The sequence below is a fragment of the Lineus longissimus genome, chromosome 3, assembly GCF_910592395.1.
Source record: "Lineus longissimus chromosome 3, tnLinLong1.2, whole genome shotgun sequence".
In the NCBI taxonomy this organism is placed as follows: Eukaryota; Metazoa; Nemertea; class Pilidiophora; order Heteronemertea; family Lineidae; genus Lineus; species Lineus longissimus.
Genome location: NC_088310.1, coordinates 11,112,054 through 11,132,161, shown reverse-complemented (window position 1 = coordinate 11,132,161; position 20,108 = coordinate 11,112,054). Strand labels below are relative to the sequence as shown.

Sequence of the window (20,108 nt, the reverse complement as noted above, 5' to 3'; positions counted from 1 at the left end):
AGTAAGTTGGGACGAACAAATATTAGATGACAAGCGAAATGTCTGGTGCTCTCTCCAGAGTATTGGGAATGGACGTGTTCAACTGGTGTTTTAACGCAGTATAGAAAAATTGTTGCTTAATTTCGAGATATATTTTGTTCCGCATGGCGATCAAGAACTTACATGTCTAAGTGCCTTTACGAGATTCGTGTTATTCTTTAAAATGTCTAGAGTAGATCCGTAAATTCCTTTTCCAATCACCCGAATGATGTTATAGGACAGTGATTTGTCCACCGCAGCTGAAGTTGTACGTAGCTGATAAGGGCTAATGAGAATTAGTTTGGCTCGGGTTGACTTTATTTCGGCCAGTCTGGGAACGATACTTTTGTCTGAATTCCGCGCCTAGAATAGAATATCGTAAATATTATAATAAAATTCCTGCTTTTTGTTTATATCGATACAAATTGTGAGGTCAACATGGCCGATGGAAAAAAAGGCTGTGGCTGCTTTTACGACAACAGTCTCTAAAATGCATTTACATACAAACAGCTTGCCATTCTAGATGTTATGGAAGTGGTCTTCACTTTTTAGCCTAAATCCTAACCCTAGTCCTATAATCATTTTCCCAACAGTTCCTAACACTTCATAACCCCCGTATCCTCAGTTTTATACTTATATCACCTAAAATAAATTGTTGTTCCTGTACGGTGTGGTTAGCTACACAATTCTGAAAGCGGTTATATGCTTAAACACGTTAAACGTATCTCACTTCAAATTCCCAACTCCAACACGCACGTAGCCTTACCATGTCAGCAATTATAACGTGGGTGCCAGTCCAATCAAAACCCTTCGACGTGGAGAGATCTAGAATCTATAATATAAATACGATAACTTCGATTGTATGGTATTTTGGGAGATATTACAAGTCATAGGTGTTGATATTAATATGAGCTAGACTGTATGTGTAATACTTTATTCTCGGTTTTAAACGATTTGGTCAGCATGTGGTATACCCAGCCCCTTTTCAACAATGATGCAGTCATAATTTAGCATTGCTATAACGCTCAGGCCAATCCAGAGCATAGGCCCGCAGTGTGTAATCTTATCTTAGCTGCTTATTGAATAAATGGTGTCGATACTAGTGCTGAAAGGGTGGATGTCGTCCTGGGTGCCGACAAATGGTACCCAGGTTCGAGATCGATTGGACAATAAGCACCCTGGGTGCCATTACACTAGACAAACAGCACCCAGCTTCTTTTTGCCTGGCTTACGGATCTTAGGGACGAGGACGTTTCTTGCAATCTCGTTTTATCTCGCGCCGTGGTACATATCACATGGGGCTAGGGAGCGTATGTCAACCTCCTTCAGGAACCAATGAAAATCCGTTATAATAATGAGGTAAACAATGACACGTGCTAGTCTTGGAGTTTGCTATCTTCAGGCAGCGATGACTGTGACGGCATACATCAGGTGGGCGTGGTCACGAAATTCTTCACCATCGAGTGACTGCATGCTGTATGACGCATGTGTCTTGTACAACCGTTATCAAACAATAAACAATGGAGTTTGGCTTAGGCAAAAAGGTGAATAATCAATTTATCACATCGTGCTAAATGCTGCATTTTAGTCTATTCGATGTTGATAACAAGGTCTAGGCTAGTAGGCCTAAATCGGCAGCTAGCGCTAATAAGGCCCCTCAAGGGCCAAGATGCCAGCAAGTACAGCACTAGGCCTACCATCATCCCGACACGCATCATGTATCATGTCCATCCATATGTGTGTCACACTGCACTCGGTGCTCTGTGTGTAGGCTCTACTGATCGATGTTGTGTTCGGATTTGGAACAATGGGGGGGGGGGGGCTGAGCAAAAAAACAACATTAAAAGCAAGTTTAGCTGGCCCTCATAGTGTCCTCCAATTGCCCTGTTGCCCTTGATAGTCCAGCCCTGCCGGCTGTATAGTGTATATCAACATAGTATACAAGACTAGCACGTGTCATTGTTTACCTCATTATAATAACGGATTTTCATTGGTTCCTGGAGGAGGTTGACATACGCTCCCAAGCCCCATGCCCATGTGTACATATCGACTGATAGTCAAGAAAAAATACGCAGCAAATCAATTCATTTTGTCATCACACAATTTTTCATTCTCTGAATATATCCCTCCTACATACCTTTTCTGAATAAATCATCCGAAATGTGCTTTTAAAGACCTATAGGCCTAAACGCGTTTTTTTCTGTTTATCTGTTCTTTTTATTTCGCGCACTGCTAATGCCGCAAGTACACGGCGCGAGATAAAACGAGATTGCAAGAAACGTTATCGTCCCTAAGATCCGTAAGCCAGGCAAAAAGAAGCTGGGTGCTGTTTGTCTAGTGTAATGGCACCCAGGGTGCTTATTGTCCAGTCGATCTGGAACCTGGGTACCATTAGTCGGCACCCAGGACGACATCCACCCTTTCAGCGATACTAGTGATTGGTTAGAATACCAGAATGATGACCAGCCGGTTCCGTCGAATCTGTCAATTCATTGTCGAACTAGCCAATCCGGACAGAATTCGCGCTTGAAGACATGCCTCCATTAATGAATGTAAGCTATGCAGTATCATAATCGTGGATTTGGGCATGGCAGCGGACTGGTCGTTTAAAACCGAGAATAGAGTATATACAAGGTATCCAGATTTGGCTGAAGATTATTACCTCTCGGTGTGTCGTTTTTTCGCGGAATCTTTCAAATCAAAGCCGGTAATGCGCCGAGTGACAATACTATGTATTATCCAGATAGTTTGCTGATGCATTGTTTCATAATTTAATTATGAGAACTATATGAGAACGTGTATCTGCTGTGAAAAAGAACCACTTTTATTGGTGACCGGAGTCATAAAGCTCGTTAAATTATTTTAAGTCGTTGACTGACTTTTTACAGTTATGTTAATTTACAGCCGAGCAAGGATGAGGTGCTTGTACTGTGGCGAAGTAAATACACAAATATGCTACCTCTTTAAGGGTAGTAACGGGGTCGTAGTTAAAGAGAGTCACAATGAAGGCCTTCGCTGATGTTGCCTTGATTTCATCACTTATATTATCAAGCTCCGCTTTATAGAACTCCTCCTGGACATTTTCCAATTCCACCGGGATGTAGGAACTGCCAACACGATCTATAAGGTCATTCTGTTGCAGCGTCGATACTAGATAAACAGGCACTGGGAAAAAATAAATAATCGTTACATTACGATGATAGTATGTATGATAACGAATAAAAAGTGCATTACTGAATTGCATTATCATTTGACTTAACTGCCACACCATTTTCTCGTTGTTATGTAGGGTATTCTGTCAACACTACCCAGTATAACAACAATATCCTAAACAATCGGGCACGGTTTTTTTATCGGTTATACATTCACTGTGCACGTAATAGAAATACAATAAACTCATCATATTCTTTTGTTACGCCGGACGTTTCAATACCACGCGGGTATATTCAATCGACTTACCCCGTCAGCATACAACAAATCAGGCAAACTGGGATTTTCTCTGCCTGTTGGCATAGCAGGCTCTTTTTATGACGCGCTTGTACACAATTACATTAAAGGCCATATATCAAGGTTTTTTGCCATTTTCTGCTGTAAGACGATTTCAAAAGTGTACCTAACACTTTATACAATACAGAAAACCAAATGCAATTAGCTCCATCCATTTTGAAGATATAGCCAATTATGTGTTTGACAACTTGATTACCTAATCATGCTAGCAACTGGCTTGTTAGAGCCAGGCGGCGGGTTCAGCAAAAGTTGTGATGTAGATCAGGTTATCTGTACATGTCATGCAATCATAAAAGCAGGAGGGCCTTAATTAATTATGCACACCTGGAAGTAATGTGTTTCATTCACTATGGTGTATTGTGTGGCTCCGAATTGTGTCAAGGATAGCACAAAGAACAATCGAATGACGGATGGGACCCATTTTCATGAATTTCCAAAGCCAGTTGAACAAGAGAGGAGGAAGCTGTGGATTCGGAAGTGCAAACGTTTGGAGTGTTGGAAGCCTGGGCCTTCGGCCAAACTTGGCAGTGATCACTTTATCGATACGGATTATCACATGAAGCCGGATATCTGCATCCAACTGAATATTAAATGCCACTTGTTAAAAACAGCTGTTCCAACCATGTCAATTGCATTTAATGCCCGAGGCTGCTGAGGTCGGTTGTTATACATAATGTGTAGGCCCTATTGGGGCCTGTGATACCGCATAGTGTCTTCTTGTGTTCCAGCCATAGCAAGGTGACAGCGACACAGGTCAGTGTCAGTGGCAGCCACTGTCAATGACAGATTATTGTCATCTGACATCTAGGCCTATCTAACGTTGCAAGGCATTATATCGTCACGTCAAGATGATTGTGCATAATTCCGTCACTTTTCAATAGTAGTTCAGCGTCATGACATAACTGGCGATACAACACTGACGAGGCGAAACAATATTGTGCAACATTAGTCTGTTCAAAAATCATACATGTTATGCATCTGCAACCGTCTATCAATGTCTTCTTTGCTATATCGGCAGGTCTGCCATGCAAATTGATTAACCACAAATTCTAATCACTTTCGTCCGAATGATCACTCTCATTATGATCTAGTGATATTAATGGCTCGAACATGTACGGCTCAACGTTTAAATATCCTTCTGTATCGACCAAAACATCCTCAAATTCACTGCTCTCACTCTCTGAACTGTATGCGGAAGCCATCTTGCTTTGTTCTGACTGACCTGATCTACGTCATCAAAAAATCCCTAGCGGCCACATGTGGAACTAATCTAAAGTTGTGTGTGGTGGGAAATTCAAATAGTTTAAAATTGAAAATTTAAATAACTAAATAATGACTTTATTATTTAGAATTTTTTTAATGTCTGGGATCTTGTTTTTTTAACCCTCAACATATTTCATGAGTATCAAGCATGTTTTCAAACCTTGATATATGGCCTTTAAATGTGCACTTGTCCAACTTAAATAACAAATAATCTGACATGTGGAATGTAACTGTTGGTCTTGAGGTCGATCGTGAGTTGTTGAGACCATTATCGACCATAAACAATGTTATTACTATTACCTATCACAAGTCCTAAAGACCACTACGCTGGACTGGATTAGGGGAGGGGTGTGTGTGCGTTTCGGCAAATCTGCGCGAGAGAAACGTTCAGCACAAAGAAATCATCTCCAATGTCCTCTCTGCAGCTGTAGTATTTTGTTTATAATCCTGATTAACTTGATTGTTGGGGGAAGCCTTCTGACGTAATCTTATGCAATATAGCTTTGGTCTGGTAGTGCGAGACCTGCTAAATAGTGGCACTGGCATGATTATATCATCTACATGAATCAACAGACCACATGCTGTCAACTAGTAGAATGAGCCCACACTTATGTCCTCACAGAATAAGAGGAAATGTGAAGGATCAGACGAAGTAATAAGTTTCACCGTTCTGGCGCAGATTTGTGGTAATGCGTGCGTGTGCGTATGCGTCCGCGCGAGTGTGTGAGGGGGGATAATCTGATATATCAATTATATCAGTGGTTCTCCAATTCTTCATTAATTTCTCGGGGGGGGGGGGGGGGGGAAAATTCCCGCATGACCCAAAAGTTAAAAAAAAGGAATGCATCAAGCTGTTGTGACCCGTCCCAAAAAACCAGGCGCATGTCGCACAGAAGATGATGAGCCTTAAATGGAAGAAATTGATGTGCTCATGTTTCACAAAAGGTAGACAATAGAGAAACGAACATTCCGAACCTGCCAAGCTCAGAGCGACAAGCGCCTGGTTTTGCTGTCACGGGTTACAATTGCGTGATCCACTGCAAAGTAATCAATTGCCTATTTATATCAGAATCATGAACTCTCACGAAGCATGACATACAGCTCAAGCGATCCACTTCTCCTCCATACAGTACATGGACATTGGTTAACTTATTCTGAATCAGATAGTTGATGATGGCGTCAGCAAGATTCGAAGGCGAGGGCCACATGTGGAGCATGACATCTTTATACGGGGGTCCCAAAAGTCGTCTTGCTTCAATCTCGGAATCCAATGGCATTGAGAGAATGTATGGAAAACCTTTGGCAATTGCGTAATTTTCTACAGCCGTTCTATGAGCACCGACAATACCTCGTAAATCCGGCAATTCATCAAAGACTGAAAATGTCAAAACATGTAGAAATTACTTTAGGATCTAAAATATGAAATGTTAGTAATCATGAAACTTGTCCTAATTATACATTAGGGGATGTATGAGCAAAGTCAATTAAAATTCACATGATTCGCGCTGTAGATGCATTTTGCGTCAGTTTGCAGTGTAGGGATGTAGCGTAACATAACAATGCAGTGCAACCTTCCTTGTCAAAATCACAAGTGTTTACCATTTCTGGTGTGGTTGTTCCCCATGTTGGAGTTTTAACATGTTCAATACAAGTCCACGATTTTTCAACAGAGGGAGACAAAGAAAAACATGTTAATCATAGCCACTCCATGAACACTCAGAAACGGAAATACTTTAAGGCTGGGGTTCACCTATGTGACATCAAGTGTGCGCTTCCAACACAAATATCTGTAACATATTACATGCACTTATAAAAGGGCATCTATTTATTGCAATGAATGTTTTATTTCCAACCTTTATCTTCCCATTTGCATAAATAAATATCAATTTTGACGGATTAGAATAGAGCTAATGAGCTTTTAATTAGAGGTCATAATTTGACTTTCGAACAATCCTGCAGAATTCATGATGCGACTTATCCGTAACTGGATTTTTTAAAGCCCCAAATAAACTGTTTTTGCTGTATAACACTGTTTATTGGTTTCTATGGTAACCGGCCATTAAATGACATTAAAGACAGTTTACGAAAAAAAACCTATCAAATTGAAGAGGAGAAAGTACCCTTCATCACAAAAGTCGAATTACAAAAATTGGTCATGTTTTAAGAAATCTACATGACTGTCAATAATTTTTATCAATCTCATAAGTTTCATTAAAATTGACGTATCAAAAAGTCGTTGTTGACTGTTCGTGATGGAAACAAAAGACAAGTCCGGTTTTCTGGCATAGCTATTTAGTTCGTCGGTCCCCATAATGGACCATCGTTTCGGTTTTTGCATTTTACCACTTTAAATGAGTGAAACAAAATTCTTCAAAAAACGAGATTTTCGTCATTTCTGATCCTGTGTGAATAACCCCTAAATGACAACTAATAACTTTCCTAATTACAAAGCTATGAATCCCATATTTCTATGGGTAATGGAAGAGTACTGGTGCTTCACAGGGAAAAAATATAAGGATTACCACACATACTTTTTAAGAAAAATACAATTGAGTATTTAAAAAAAATTACCTCTTGAAATTAAAAAAAAGCCAAAAACTTCGTTGTTGATTGTTCGGATCTTTAATATCCAATTTTTTTATTGAAACTTTTTTCAGTTATAGCCCATAGCATGAAATGAGAGACCATCGTTGCCGATTTTCTAATTTCCCCACCGTTTGGGATTTTGAAAAAATACACTGAGCAATAGGTAATTTTTTAACCGATTTCGGCTAAATTTCAAAGTGGTGTATATCCTGCAGTTCTTCAAAATAAAGGTTTAGTGAACATTATTCCTACTTCAAATTTTGTATAAGTTTTATATTAGTTCACCCTTGAAAAATATATTTTCAACCTATTTATTTTTGACAAATTTATTATTGAAATAAATAGCAAAGGTATCACTATGTGTTTCCAAAAGATGAGTTAATTGTACTTCCTATATAACTAGTCGAATTGTGAATTAAGTAAGGGGGTAGTCGAGGCAATAATAATGCGCTAATTAGGGTCGATCTCACGATTAATCTCAATAAAATCAGCTTTATCCAATCAATATCACGTTTTTATACATTTTCGTGTACGCATGAATATCCTTAATGTACTGATGTAAAATGAAGTACTTCAGTTGCTGTTTCGATGAATTATTCACTGAAAACAAATTGTAAAAAATTACACATTTTTGAATTCAAACTTGTTGTCGGAGCGCTCATACAGAGTATCAGGCTACCACATTGACTTAAAGTGGGTTGGACCCTGAGTCGCATCCCGATAGGTTTATAAAGTGAAGATGTCCCCCCCCCCCTCTGGTGAACCCCAACCTTAAAAAAGCTGCACGTGCCTATCTTGAAAGGTGCACATTTTGCGCCTATTCCATGATGACTCCTAATTTTGAAGAGCTCAGTTTTAGTCGTTACAGTTTAAGTGACATTCATATTTCTCATGATCAGATCGTTATATCGAATATTACCATGATTTACAGGTGAGTTACTGAAGTTGTTTCGTCGGCACAGTTGTGTAATCACAACGGATTGAAAGGCACAACGAAATAATTCGATTTTACTTAAGCATGTTTTACAAATGTTCGAGGGCTTTTGAGATTTTTAAGAAATTTATTCGAAACTATTGATAACGATGTTCAGTACTGAATTTGATTATAACTGAGATCTTGACTTCACGATCGCTTACCATGTGATACCACATTCATCGGATTTTCATTAAAACTAGCAATCATCATTTCTCAAAATGGCAAAATTTAAAACAAACCGTTAATAATATAGTCAAAATGTCGGATAGATTAAAAATACTAGCAGCACTTCATTTGGGCTACCTGAGCAGCAAAATTGCCAAGGCAGACGTTACATAGACGTTCACTTTTCACTCCTCGCGCCTCATTATTCACGGGTCATTGGACCAGAGGCAGGACGTATTTTGACTGTCAAGGGAAGATTTCCTTCAACAGCTGTGAGTATTTTGTCTTGTGGGAGTTTTCTCGAATTACTAAAGCACATACAAACATTTGCCGTATTAATCCGATAGTACTTCCATGGAAATGATCGGAGGGGATAAGCAAGATAAATACAAAACAAATAGTCTCAAGTCATTTATTTGAAGTTTCAGGGTCAGGATGGACGACTTCAAAGAAAGTTTGTGCGAGTATGTACAAGGAAGACCCTTCCTGTGGGATCCCACAGAGCCCGACTACAAAAATAGAGACCAGCGTGCACAGGCCTCAGAAGACATTGACAAAAAGTTACCACCAAGAAATGGTTCCGGCACCACACCGACCTTGGTTGCCTCCGCTTCCGTTTTGGTCCGTTGTTAAAAAACAGCAACATGGCAAGCATTTCGTCCTCTGAGGAGTCCATGACCGCACCCGTGAAATGCCAAAAGACAAATAAACGAGTGAAACGTGAACCCTGTGTAACGTTGGGAAAATGAGAAATTAAAAGTGAGGAGTGAGAATGATGAGGCCTGAGGCGTCACGCGTGAAGAGTGAAAAGTGAATCATTCATTCCTAGATACAAGCGACCCATTTTGTACGCGGAGCGGTTCAATTGTTTTGACTGAGCTGGTTTGAAATTAATTTCAACATTTCATTATGATCAATTGCAAGTGGGAATACCGATGCAGTTACGCAACAATATAGCCTAAGCATAAGAAAACATCCTATCGACTTACATTTGCCCCTTGTTGCATTCATGAACTCAAAGCCATGAAAATCGTCTACTGTTAGCGTGAACCTTAAAGTGTAGCAAGTCTTTTCGGTAGCATTCGGATTCTTGTGAAGAATAGTGTAACCATCGGCCTGCGTGAAAGGTTGAGTGAACGCTGTTCTTTCTTCCTTCTTCGGTACCATGGGGTACAAAACAGCTGAAAGCCACGAATGTTACTCCAGTCTAAGGTACATTCAAAAAATATTTTGTTCGCAGCGTTATGGGCTCTGGTGCGCAAACTACTCGTCGGATTGGTTTGGATTTTGTTTAGAATAGGCAGATGTGATAACAAGCAATAGGCTCAAAGTGGTATATAAAGTGACTTAAAATGCAATAAAAGATGGTAGACTGTCCGCTATACATTTGCCACTGTCATGACTTTCCGCTATCGTTACACTTGCAGTGAATGATTATTGCTACAGGGTGGCCCTGTAGAGTCAGTTCCATTCACTACAAGTGTAACCATATAGCGGCCAGTAATGGCAGTGCATACAGGTAACCATAGCGGACAGTCTGCCGTCTATATTACACTGCATTATAAGAAGCGGCCAAAAACAGGGCAATTTTAAATTAGGTAGATAATGGATGTTCCATGACATTTTTATTTACCACCATTATCCATGATTCATTAAGACTAGTAGAACAGCATCCCAGCCATAAATGATATGCTCCATCGCTAAAACAGTAGAATTTCTCTTTCTGAATAGACCATGAAGGACAGCAATTAAAGCTGTGTTCACGATCTATTTTTAGACCACAAGTGCAATCATATGAAAATGTATATGCACGGTATCCGGCGCAGGGACAGATAATATGTGGTCTGTGTTGCCCAAAAATTATATTTTCGTTTCAATACCACTTATGACTGGGCGCCGCGCGCCATGACACTTGATGATAAAAAATCTGAAGAAATCTGAAAAACTATCAGTCTTCTTTGACAATATCCCAAGTTGGATTTCATGATATCTACTTTCTGTGAGTTCCTTGGGCCAAAGGCAATGCAAATATCTTTGCTTTTATGGCAATCGGAAGACACCAACAACAGGAAAACAACGTTGTAATTACGTTGTAAATCAGAAAACTTTTGGTAGATCCACCCTTCCTGCACATGACCGAAACTCATCCTCGCGCATTACAGGAACAATATTTATTGATGATTGATAGTTTTATCCGATCCCTGCTTGAATGGGTTGCCGGCACAAACTAAGTCATTTCATTATTATAAGACGTTTAAGGCCTCTAGTAGTAACACGAATGATTGTGACATGGTTGAAATAATACAACATAACATTTAAGTTGAACATTTTTATTCCAAAATCCATACGTTATTGTAATTTTAGCGCCAAGGTGAGTACGAATCTGGGGCGGCGGCTATTTTGAGTACGTATTACACTGCACGCTAATACCGGCAGAGAGAATATGCGTGAATACTGTGTCTGTTTTTGGAGAATGAGTAGATCCACGAAAAAAATAGCCTATTTCAATCTACACTTTTACACTTTCAATCAACTTCCATTTTCGAGATCAAAATTATCCAACAGAGAAAACACACGTTTCTAGGCGAGACGCAAAGGTGCGACACCGAAGCATTCGTTGATGGTGATATTTTATTGAAAAATGAACCCCAAAGGGAGTTCTAATTGCTCTTCTAAAATGCATTGTTGTCTAAAACAATGCACCAATTATTGAAAACTGTATGCATGTACTGTGCCTGTGCGATGTATAGATCAATATGGTATACAGTATTCAGCAGTCTACTGTTTTGTTATAGTTCTGTGAGCATTTGCTTCTATATCTTGGTTGCAATGAGCACATGTTCTGGTTACGTATAGTCAACCCTTAAGTCACTTAATACAACACTTTCAGGCAAGTGCTTGTAATCACATCTGCATATATTCTGATTTAGGCTTACATGCTACACAACACAGCACATGCAATAATCTTCACAACTTCGGCAGATATGGTAGAAATCAGCGGAATTTGTACCCTAGGGATAGTGATTGAAAAACACTGCTTTCTCTATTTATTCAGGACAGCTACACCAATATCAATGTGTTCAAGTTATCATTCAAAAATATCTACTAGCAAATCTACGTCGAGTGCCATAGAACAGAAATTATTCGCTGTTGAATCTTTCAAATTTGTTATTGTCGTCTGCTAGCGCTGGGGTAACCATACGGGAGAATCCAACTTACCTCGACGCGAGTCCATGTCATAAACATTTTTCTGAGTTCTAATAATACCGTAATGTAGTAGGAGTAGCATGGTAGATCGAACAGCTTGTATTACCTAATGGTGGTCTTCATGGGCATGCCTTTTGCAGGCCTTTAGTCCCTCAATAGAATGATGTGAAGGCTAGACATTTCTGTGGGGCAGGACTTCAACTTGTCCAGCGCGCAAGATTGAGGGGTATAATAATCGTAAACGATCGTAAAAGCTTTAGTTACGAGGCTTGGGTATTAGGACGACTAGATGAAATAATTATAGTGAATAACCGTAAGCCACAATTTGTAGTGGGATTACTTTATTCTGTAATACACTATTAACCTTTTATTCAAACACAATGTACGGTAACGAAATCATTTAACATGTACTGAGCAGACTACTCGTCATTTCGGGGTCAGAAAGGAACTCTAAACCATCAACGTGCTCTTCATCTTCAATAACTAGGTCATTGATACCGATATTAGCATGTTCTGCCACAAGGCCACTTACACGCCAGGCAACACGCACTGCCTCATCAACAATTCTCTCCCACGCTAGTCCAATCATTCTTACAACTTCTCTACGCGATATAGGCGGACAGTTTCCGTCATCGTCGGTATTTCCTACCTTCCACCCTTCCAGATCGCCCTCAGTCTCGATTTAAAAGCATACATGATCGTTAAATCCAGTGGTTGGACACGCGAAGTACAACCTCCGGGAACAAAGTCCAAGCCGCCACCCAAGTTCTCTACTGCTTCTCGAAACAGTCCATTAAGGTGAGCGGGATACTGGTCCACAAGTAGCAAAAATGCAGCTCCATCAACGAAGTCGGTGAGCACTGTTTCAGCCCATTGAACTAACGATTCGATTCTAGCCCATCCATTTGGGCTGGATGTTAACTGAAGAGAAATATGCAAAATGTTCAGTTCTTCATCGACGGAAATCTAAAAAGTTTTACTAGATTACAGCTTTCTCAGTTACTACTCCAATAGGCACAAGGAAAGAGCGGATTTTTACCTAGTAGGATTTTGTGTTGATATGACTTACCCTAACGTTTTCGGGTGCATGCTCCCCCAGTTCTTGCATAACACGTCCGTGCGGAACTAGTCTACGGAAATTTATCTCGGCAATTCCTTTCCTCCCATCAGCTGCAATCAGTAAAGTGACTGTACATCCTTCTTTCGGGTTGCCCCTGAAAGATGGGATATCGGTGTCGCGGTTTCCTTTGTTGTCCATCGAGTAGTTCGGAGAAAAGTCATAACGGACGAACGTTTGATTCATATTGAAAAGATGATCTGGTTGAATGTTCTGTTCTCGTGACGTGTCTGCAACTTGTCTCTGAAATGCTTCAACAAGTTCTGCAGTATTCGGTGGTATCTTTTTGGAGTCCTTTGTGGCGCGCCTGTAACTTATTCGATGCCTGAAATGAAATAAGCATGTCTATTACACGGACCGAAAGTGAATGGTACTGTGCCTGCGTTCTTCGATAGAAATGGGACGACGCCGTTAGGGTCAACGAACAATAGAAACGTAATACATTAATATGATTCACCTTTGCATGAATCCCTTCAGCCATGACTGTGATGCCCGAAAGTCCAGTCTATGGGGGCGGTCCCTCTGTAAAAGTTCCATATCTCCATCTGGCAATTCCCCGATCCACTGACGAAATTCCCTCGTTGCTTGTCCTGTGAGATCTTGCCCAGCTACGGGAGAACCCAGCGTCCTTCTATTTCGATACCAGTCTGCTAGAGAATCTTCCACCTCGGGCCAGAAACCTTTAAGCACAAACAATGGCCTAATTATCAGCTGTATACAATCATATGACTTTTCTGTGAACAAGCAAATAGTTTATGCTTAAAGAGATCAAAATCTTTATTTAGACTGGCTGAACGTTGTAAAAATAACTAAATAGGTGATTACATCTTATGCAGTTCATTGACTGGAGTCAGTAATGTTATGCACGATATGCAATGTTACCTTGATGCCAGCTCACGACCCGGGGAACTCGAAACTGCTAAATCTATACTATAATGCGCGTTGTGGCCGCTATTTAGGAGGCGATTTTTGTTTCAAAATTGGGCTTTGGAAATGCGTCGAATTCTTGCAACCTTTGGCTTCGTAGGTCTGGATCATATGTAAGAGTTCAATGAGGGTGTCATACGTCGAATATCTTCGTGGTTTTAGAATAAACAAGCCTATCGGCGACGATGAGGAACTTCAGGTTAATGTGAGGCATTGTAGATCAAAGTTATTATTAATCTTGGATATTTAGGAAGCGGTTATTGGCAGTAAACGAATGAAACGTGCAAAGAATATGTAAGTCATAGATATAGCTTTAAAGTAATTTTATTACCATGAATCATTTATGAATACTGTAAACCGTGAAATTTTTTGCGGGCGTTTTAATTTTGCGGTCTTTGCGGTGCGCCCTTGTCCGCCAAATCAATAGGCGTAAAATATATATTTGTCTCTCAATGTCCCTTTGCGGCACCGAGGAATCCGCATTAATTTTAAGCGTTAAATATATTTTTCTTGCGAAAACGGACCTCATCCGCGAAATAAACCAGCCGCAAAAATTTCTTGGTTTACAGTATTGATGTTACATGTAAACTCTTACAATGATAGATTTAAAAGTACATGGTGTAAATAAGTTGATTGTTTTTGTATTCATTGTTCATACAGGTTTCTTCAGTCTAACGTCTATGATTGTCAGTCAAATCTTAAGGTATCACAACCTACAAGTACCAGTATGATTTACAATTTCCGTTAATATGACCGTTTGCATTGCAAAGCTGACATTTCACTGATTGGTAATTGACAGTTATGTCTTTAGTTTTCGAAAGGCGTGCTCCTGGTAGCTTGAGAGCTTTCTTGACAAGTTGTGTCAATTCTTGATTACCACGATGTGTTGGGTGCAAGCCATCTTTGGGAGTCACTAAATCCACCTTCGCCGGCCTTTCATCTTGAGTATCAGTTTTCAGGCCTCGGTTACGACAAAACACACGCTTAAAAGAAATCACATTGCAATTAGATACATTGTATATTCAATGACGAAGTTTTTAAATAGGCCGGGTCTATTTAGCAAGCCGCTCGCCGAACAGGCATCTTTTTTTGTCCTGTTTGGAGAGGTGCTTGCCAAACAGTACTAAAAAGCCACCCTGTTCGACAAGGCGGGCTTGCCAAACAGGGCAAAAATACTACCCTCTTTGGCGAGCCGGAGAGGTAACAACATGTTGGCCAATCAGAGAGCAGTGACGTCATATTCGAGTTTATATGCGCATATTTAACAATGGGCGACTTCCCGCTCTTGATTTAATTTCTGTTACTAAACTCGGGTTTTGGTCAATAATCTATGAAGAAGCATGTACATGTACATGACTGTATGGATTTACAAAAAAAGTAATAAACGTGATTTAACTGATAAGCATGTTAAATGCATTAGTGTGCATTTCTAAATGTGTTTCACTGTAACTCCAGTGCTGCTGACCGTGTTGCCACGAATGATAATGAGCTCCTGGATGGTTGAATATGCATGAATTTCGGCTCTCCATCTAGGGCAGAAAAAAGGCGCTGTTTGGTGAGCCGGGCTTGCCAAATAGTCACTTCCTTTTAAATATGACTTCTTGCACTTGTGTAGATAATTCAATTTGAATACGATTTTTTACTTACACAAACATTACAAATTTTCACTGCATATTTCCATTTCAATGCTTTTATTATTTTGTTTAACTTCTTTGCCTTCAACCAAGCATTGTTGTCCATGTTTCTTGGTGGAATGGTAGACACTGTCACACAAGCTTTTGGTGCAACACTTGTCATATGGCAAACAATTTCCTAGAAATGAAAAAGACCATTGTGAATATGATAATAATGAGCGATGATAGTGATGGGTTATTTTAGGTTCTTACTGTCTTATATTTTGAAGGTATTATTAGGCTCTAGGGGGGTAGAGTTCTGGAGTTGCCTACTATCATTACATTTGGCCTTCGGTTCACTAGGACACTAGACCAATTGGAGATAGTGCCTTAGAGCTAAAACAACATGAGCGACCAATATATTTAGTGTACATTGACTGCATTTATGGCCATGTAGTTTGGTTTTTAAGACTTTAAGCCGAGTTGGTCTTTTGAACATTGCCTTCTGTTATACTTTTGGTAGTATCAATTACTTCGAGTTATAAATCATGCCAAGCATCCAAAATGATTGCATCAGCCACGACCATGCGGCATGTCCGCAGCGCATGCATAATCCGTGATGCACGTCTTACACATGTCATGCATGTAAACCTAGATCATGCTCAGATCACGAGCTCCATCCAAGAAGCGCATGCATAATCCGTGATGCACGTCTTACACATGTCATGCATGTAAACCTATGAACAGCTTCTGACTCTACAATTTTTTGATAAAAAGGGAGGCTGTTGATAAGATGGTACAGGAGGCCTATGCCCAAGCAATAGTTGATAAACCTGGAGAGAAAAAAGCTAATTGACATTAACTTGCAATGACTGGTTAAATCATGCCAAGCATCCAAAATGATTGCATCAGCCACGACCATGCGGCATGTCCGCAGCGCATGCATAATCCGTGATGCACGTCTTACACATGTCATGCATGTAAACCTAGATCATGCTCAGATCACGAGCTCCATCCAAGAAGTAAACAACTGCCTATAACTCAACAATAAACGAATGAAACACATCATGATATCATTTGTAACTATAACTCGTACTTGACATAATCGTGAAAATCGAAATCATTTCAGTAATTGCAGTCAGTGAAACTTACCAGTTTTGACAAGACAAAAACTCGATGCCGCAGTAGTAATGGCTGCTCGCAAACAAAGGCTGGCAGTCAGTGAAACATTAGATTGGTACCCGATCCCTCCGCAAGATGGCGAGAACCAATCAGAACTCTGGCGAGAACCAATCAGAACTCCACTGTTAATAGAGATAGCTATTAATATTTCTCCAGTTTTGCTGATGAAATCAAGTCAATAGACAATACAACTTATTACGGCATCAACAACTAAAAGCTTGAAGGCTTTTTAATAAAGTTAAATAATTACCAGATTTACCTCATTCCCTACAGACGAAATAAAAATCGTAATGCTTCGTAGTGTAAATCTTACCCTGTTCCCTGCAAGTACCAAAAACCCTCTAAACTCTTTGATCAAAATTGCCGAAATCGCTATTTCTGGACCATTATGTGCTCTGATCATATAAGGGGACAGGCCTAGACATAACTACTAAAATGTTGAGACCTCTTGCACTAAAATTGGTTTTGTAATTGCTGAGTGAATGGACCGACAAAAAAAAGGAGTGATGAATATAATGGAGAACTTGTTGAAGTTCCTCAATAACAACTTTTCAGAGAGCACGTCGACTGGAGAGCTCCGCTCATTCTCAAAAGCATACACAAACTTCACGCATATTCTCCCTGCCACATCAGTATTAGCTTCCAGCACGTATGTAGTGCTATACAACCTGGTCCATGGTGCAGGGTATTAGCAGGGAGATTAATGATTAGCCTGTGTTCTATTTTAGTTCTATTCGAGAAACACTGACCTGAGTGATAAGGCAAATTCTGGAGAGTGGCCTACCGGAACATGCAGTCAGGGTATCAATAAACAGTTATGCCAGGATGGACAAAATATGTACAGTGGCCAGCGCTTGCTCTTTGTTTTATTCTTTACTGACTGATGTTGTCAGTTTGAATTGCGTTCTGCATCTCTCCATGCGCCTGGCTTTGGTCCGACAGTGGCATTGGGTACGGGAGTGGGTAGGTGATATGCCTAATATGTGAGGGCCTTATTTGGAACAGGACCTGCTGTCACTGGTCTCAATGCATTGTGCAAAATAGCGTACTCCAATCAATCTATTGGGGGTTGCATGTAGATAGCAGCAATAAGTCCCTAAATGCAGTTAATTTCGTGTTTAACCTTTAATAAAACTTCAGTAACGTTAGTAATTTAATGTAGCTCAATCATCGTGCCCATTTAACTAATGTATATTACATTTCAACTTTGCCCGCTCCATGGGTATATGCTAGTTTTAAGAATGGAAGCTTATTTCCACCTTAGGTTTTAACCGGGCCGTTCAAAACTCCCCATTTTTACAAGCGTTTCGCGATAGGTTTCCTTTAGCCTGTGGAAATCGATTGCTTACCGTTGCCAAGTTGCCGGTATCTTCTCATTCGTCGTCGTCGTTGTTGACCCTCTACAAACTCAGTTCTAATGTCATCTTCGTTTCTTATCCAGTCCCGAAATGTCGGCGCCCGAATATTTCGGAATCTTGCAAAATGAGTTGGTGTCTGCCCATGTTCCAGCCCTTCTAAATGAGCTAACCAATATTCGTCCAAATAATCGATTTTTTGCTGTAAGGAGTATGCCTGAAGCCGTCGCCTTGGTGGTCCCCCAGCCTCGTCCATCGCCGTATTTGAACAGCATGAGGAAAGAACCAAAATAATCCAAAAGCAGATCATTCGTCTTCGTTTGGAAAACAAATTTTGCAGTGTGGGCCTTGATCAGGCGCGTGTCATGCCCTACAGACATTTCTAGGCCTTACATCATTCGATTGATTGAGGGGCTGATTGAAGGCCTACAAAATACCACCATTCGTACATGTAATACAAGCTGTTCCATCTATTATTTTGCTACCCCTACTATATTACGGTGTTATCAGAACTTAGAAAATTTTATGACATGGACTCGCGTCGAGGTAAGTTGGATTAGTGGATAGTGCCTTGCTGACACTGTCCGAATCCCCACACTGGTTAAAAACCAGAGACAAGATAGCCGATTGGTTCGTGAAGCACGTCGCGCTCCATTCCTTCTCCCAAAACATCATCAAGTGGATGTGCAACAACACGGACAACCAGTAATTAAGTCGGTCGGCTAAGAAATGCTGGATTATTTGGACCAAACCCTGCTAAGAAGGATGTTTTAACGCCAGCTTAATAGCAACATAGCCTACAGTTTGCCCGAGCACATCAGCAGTGGACGTACAGTAGACCAATGGTGAAAAGTTGGTTGGACTGATGAAAAAGTATTTAAGATCGGAGAATGTGGGTAACTGGGGGACTTTTTGATTCACAAAATATCAGGTCATGCCAAAGGAGTGGTATAGATACAGCGTTAGTATTTGGGGCTGGATGGACACCCGTGGCAATGGTTCTCTGCACCGGATACAAGGGCGATTTAATCAACATCAGTATAGAGAAATACTGGGGGCTCAGGACATCCAGAAATGCAACGTCACATACCAGACCGATTCATCTTCAAGCATGACGGATCCCCAATGATTCAAGGATACCTCGCTGCCAAATCCTTCGAGGTTATTGGCTGGCCATCTAGGATGTGACATGAACCCTATCGAAAGCGCATGGGGTGCAATGGTTTAAAGGATTGAATATGAAGGTGTTACAAATACTTTTTAAATTTGGACCTGGATTCATGACACTTATTTAGAATACCCTTTGTCAGGATCAGGTGTATTGGAATAACCTTGTAGAATCAATGCCAAGGCGTATGGCGGCAGTTATTTAAGCTGGGGTGCGTGCGTGTGCGTGTGCGTGTGTGTGTGTGTGTGTGTGTGCGTGTGTGTGTGTGTGTGTGTGTGTGGGGGGGGGGGGGGGTAATAGAGAGAGAAAAAGCCCCCATAGAAAATAAAAATATTTGATTTGGGTGTCCATACAAATTACATCACAGGATCATTACACCATAATCTATCGGCAATTTCTGTATACACCGTTAGTACCCGGGCAAATTTTGACCCAGTGGTTTTCGAGAAAATTGAGGAAAACTGGTGTCCATAAACTATAGACCATAAGTGTACAAAATGTCTGCATATCATAGTTGAGGAAGAAGGACGTCACAGAACACCTGCTCAAATAAGACAGTCTTCTCTATCCGACGATAAGCATTTTGGGACTTGCGGTCTTGACATTTGTACCATTATGGCTAATATAAATATCCAAAGCTAGATCAGGGCATAATTTCCAAGATATCGATGCAAAATTGACGGCGTAATTGGACTATTAAAACGGGACGTGTTTTTTTTAGATCACCCGATAATTTCATTTTCAGGTGAATATTTTCGCAAATATACCTCGATTGTAATTGAGCATTGATATAAATGAATTTTACACAGTGCCTCCTCGGTCTCATGACAGAGATCTTGATTTTTTTATTAAAGATATGGTAGTCGCTGTATCAAGATGCATTTGTTTGTTGGAGCTATACGGCCAAAGATAGATTTCGGTATGTTTTGTTCGGACATCTCCCTCCTTAAATTTTTAGGGGTGGTAAATTCAAATAAACACAATACTAGGCCTCTATATCGAAATTGAGATCGCCGTGTTTAAC

The 20,108-nt window shown here is 40.3% G+C and overlaps 1 protein-coding gene across 1 annotated transcript in view; it reads right to left on the bottom strand.

Annotated features, from left to right (window-relative positions):
- The window catches only part of LOC135484761 (glutamate receptor ionotropic, kainate 2-like), a 33,955-nt gene extending 27,543 nt beyond the window's left edge, over window positions 1-6,412 (bottom strand). Inside the window, exons 1-5 of the mRNA XM_064766438.1 lie at window positions 6,388-6,412; window positions 5,888-6,163; window positions 2,978-3,183; window positions 785-850; window positions 163-381 (exon numbers count right to left, since the gene is read on the bottom strand). Of these exons, the coding sequence (XP_064622508.1) occupies window positions 163-381; window positions 785-850; window positions 2,978-3,183; window positions 5,888-6,163; window positions 6,388-6,412 (792 nt within the window). The remainder of the gene's footprint in view (window positions 1-162; window positions 382-784; window positions 851-2,977; window positions 3,184-5,887; window positions 6,164-6,387) is intronic.
- Window positions 6,413-20,108: the final 13,696 nt, after the last annotated feature.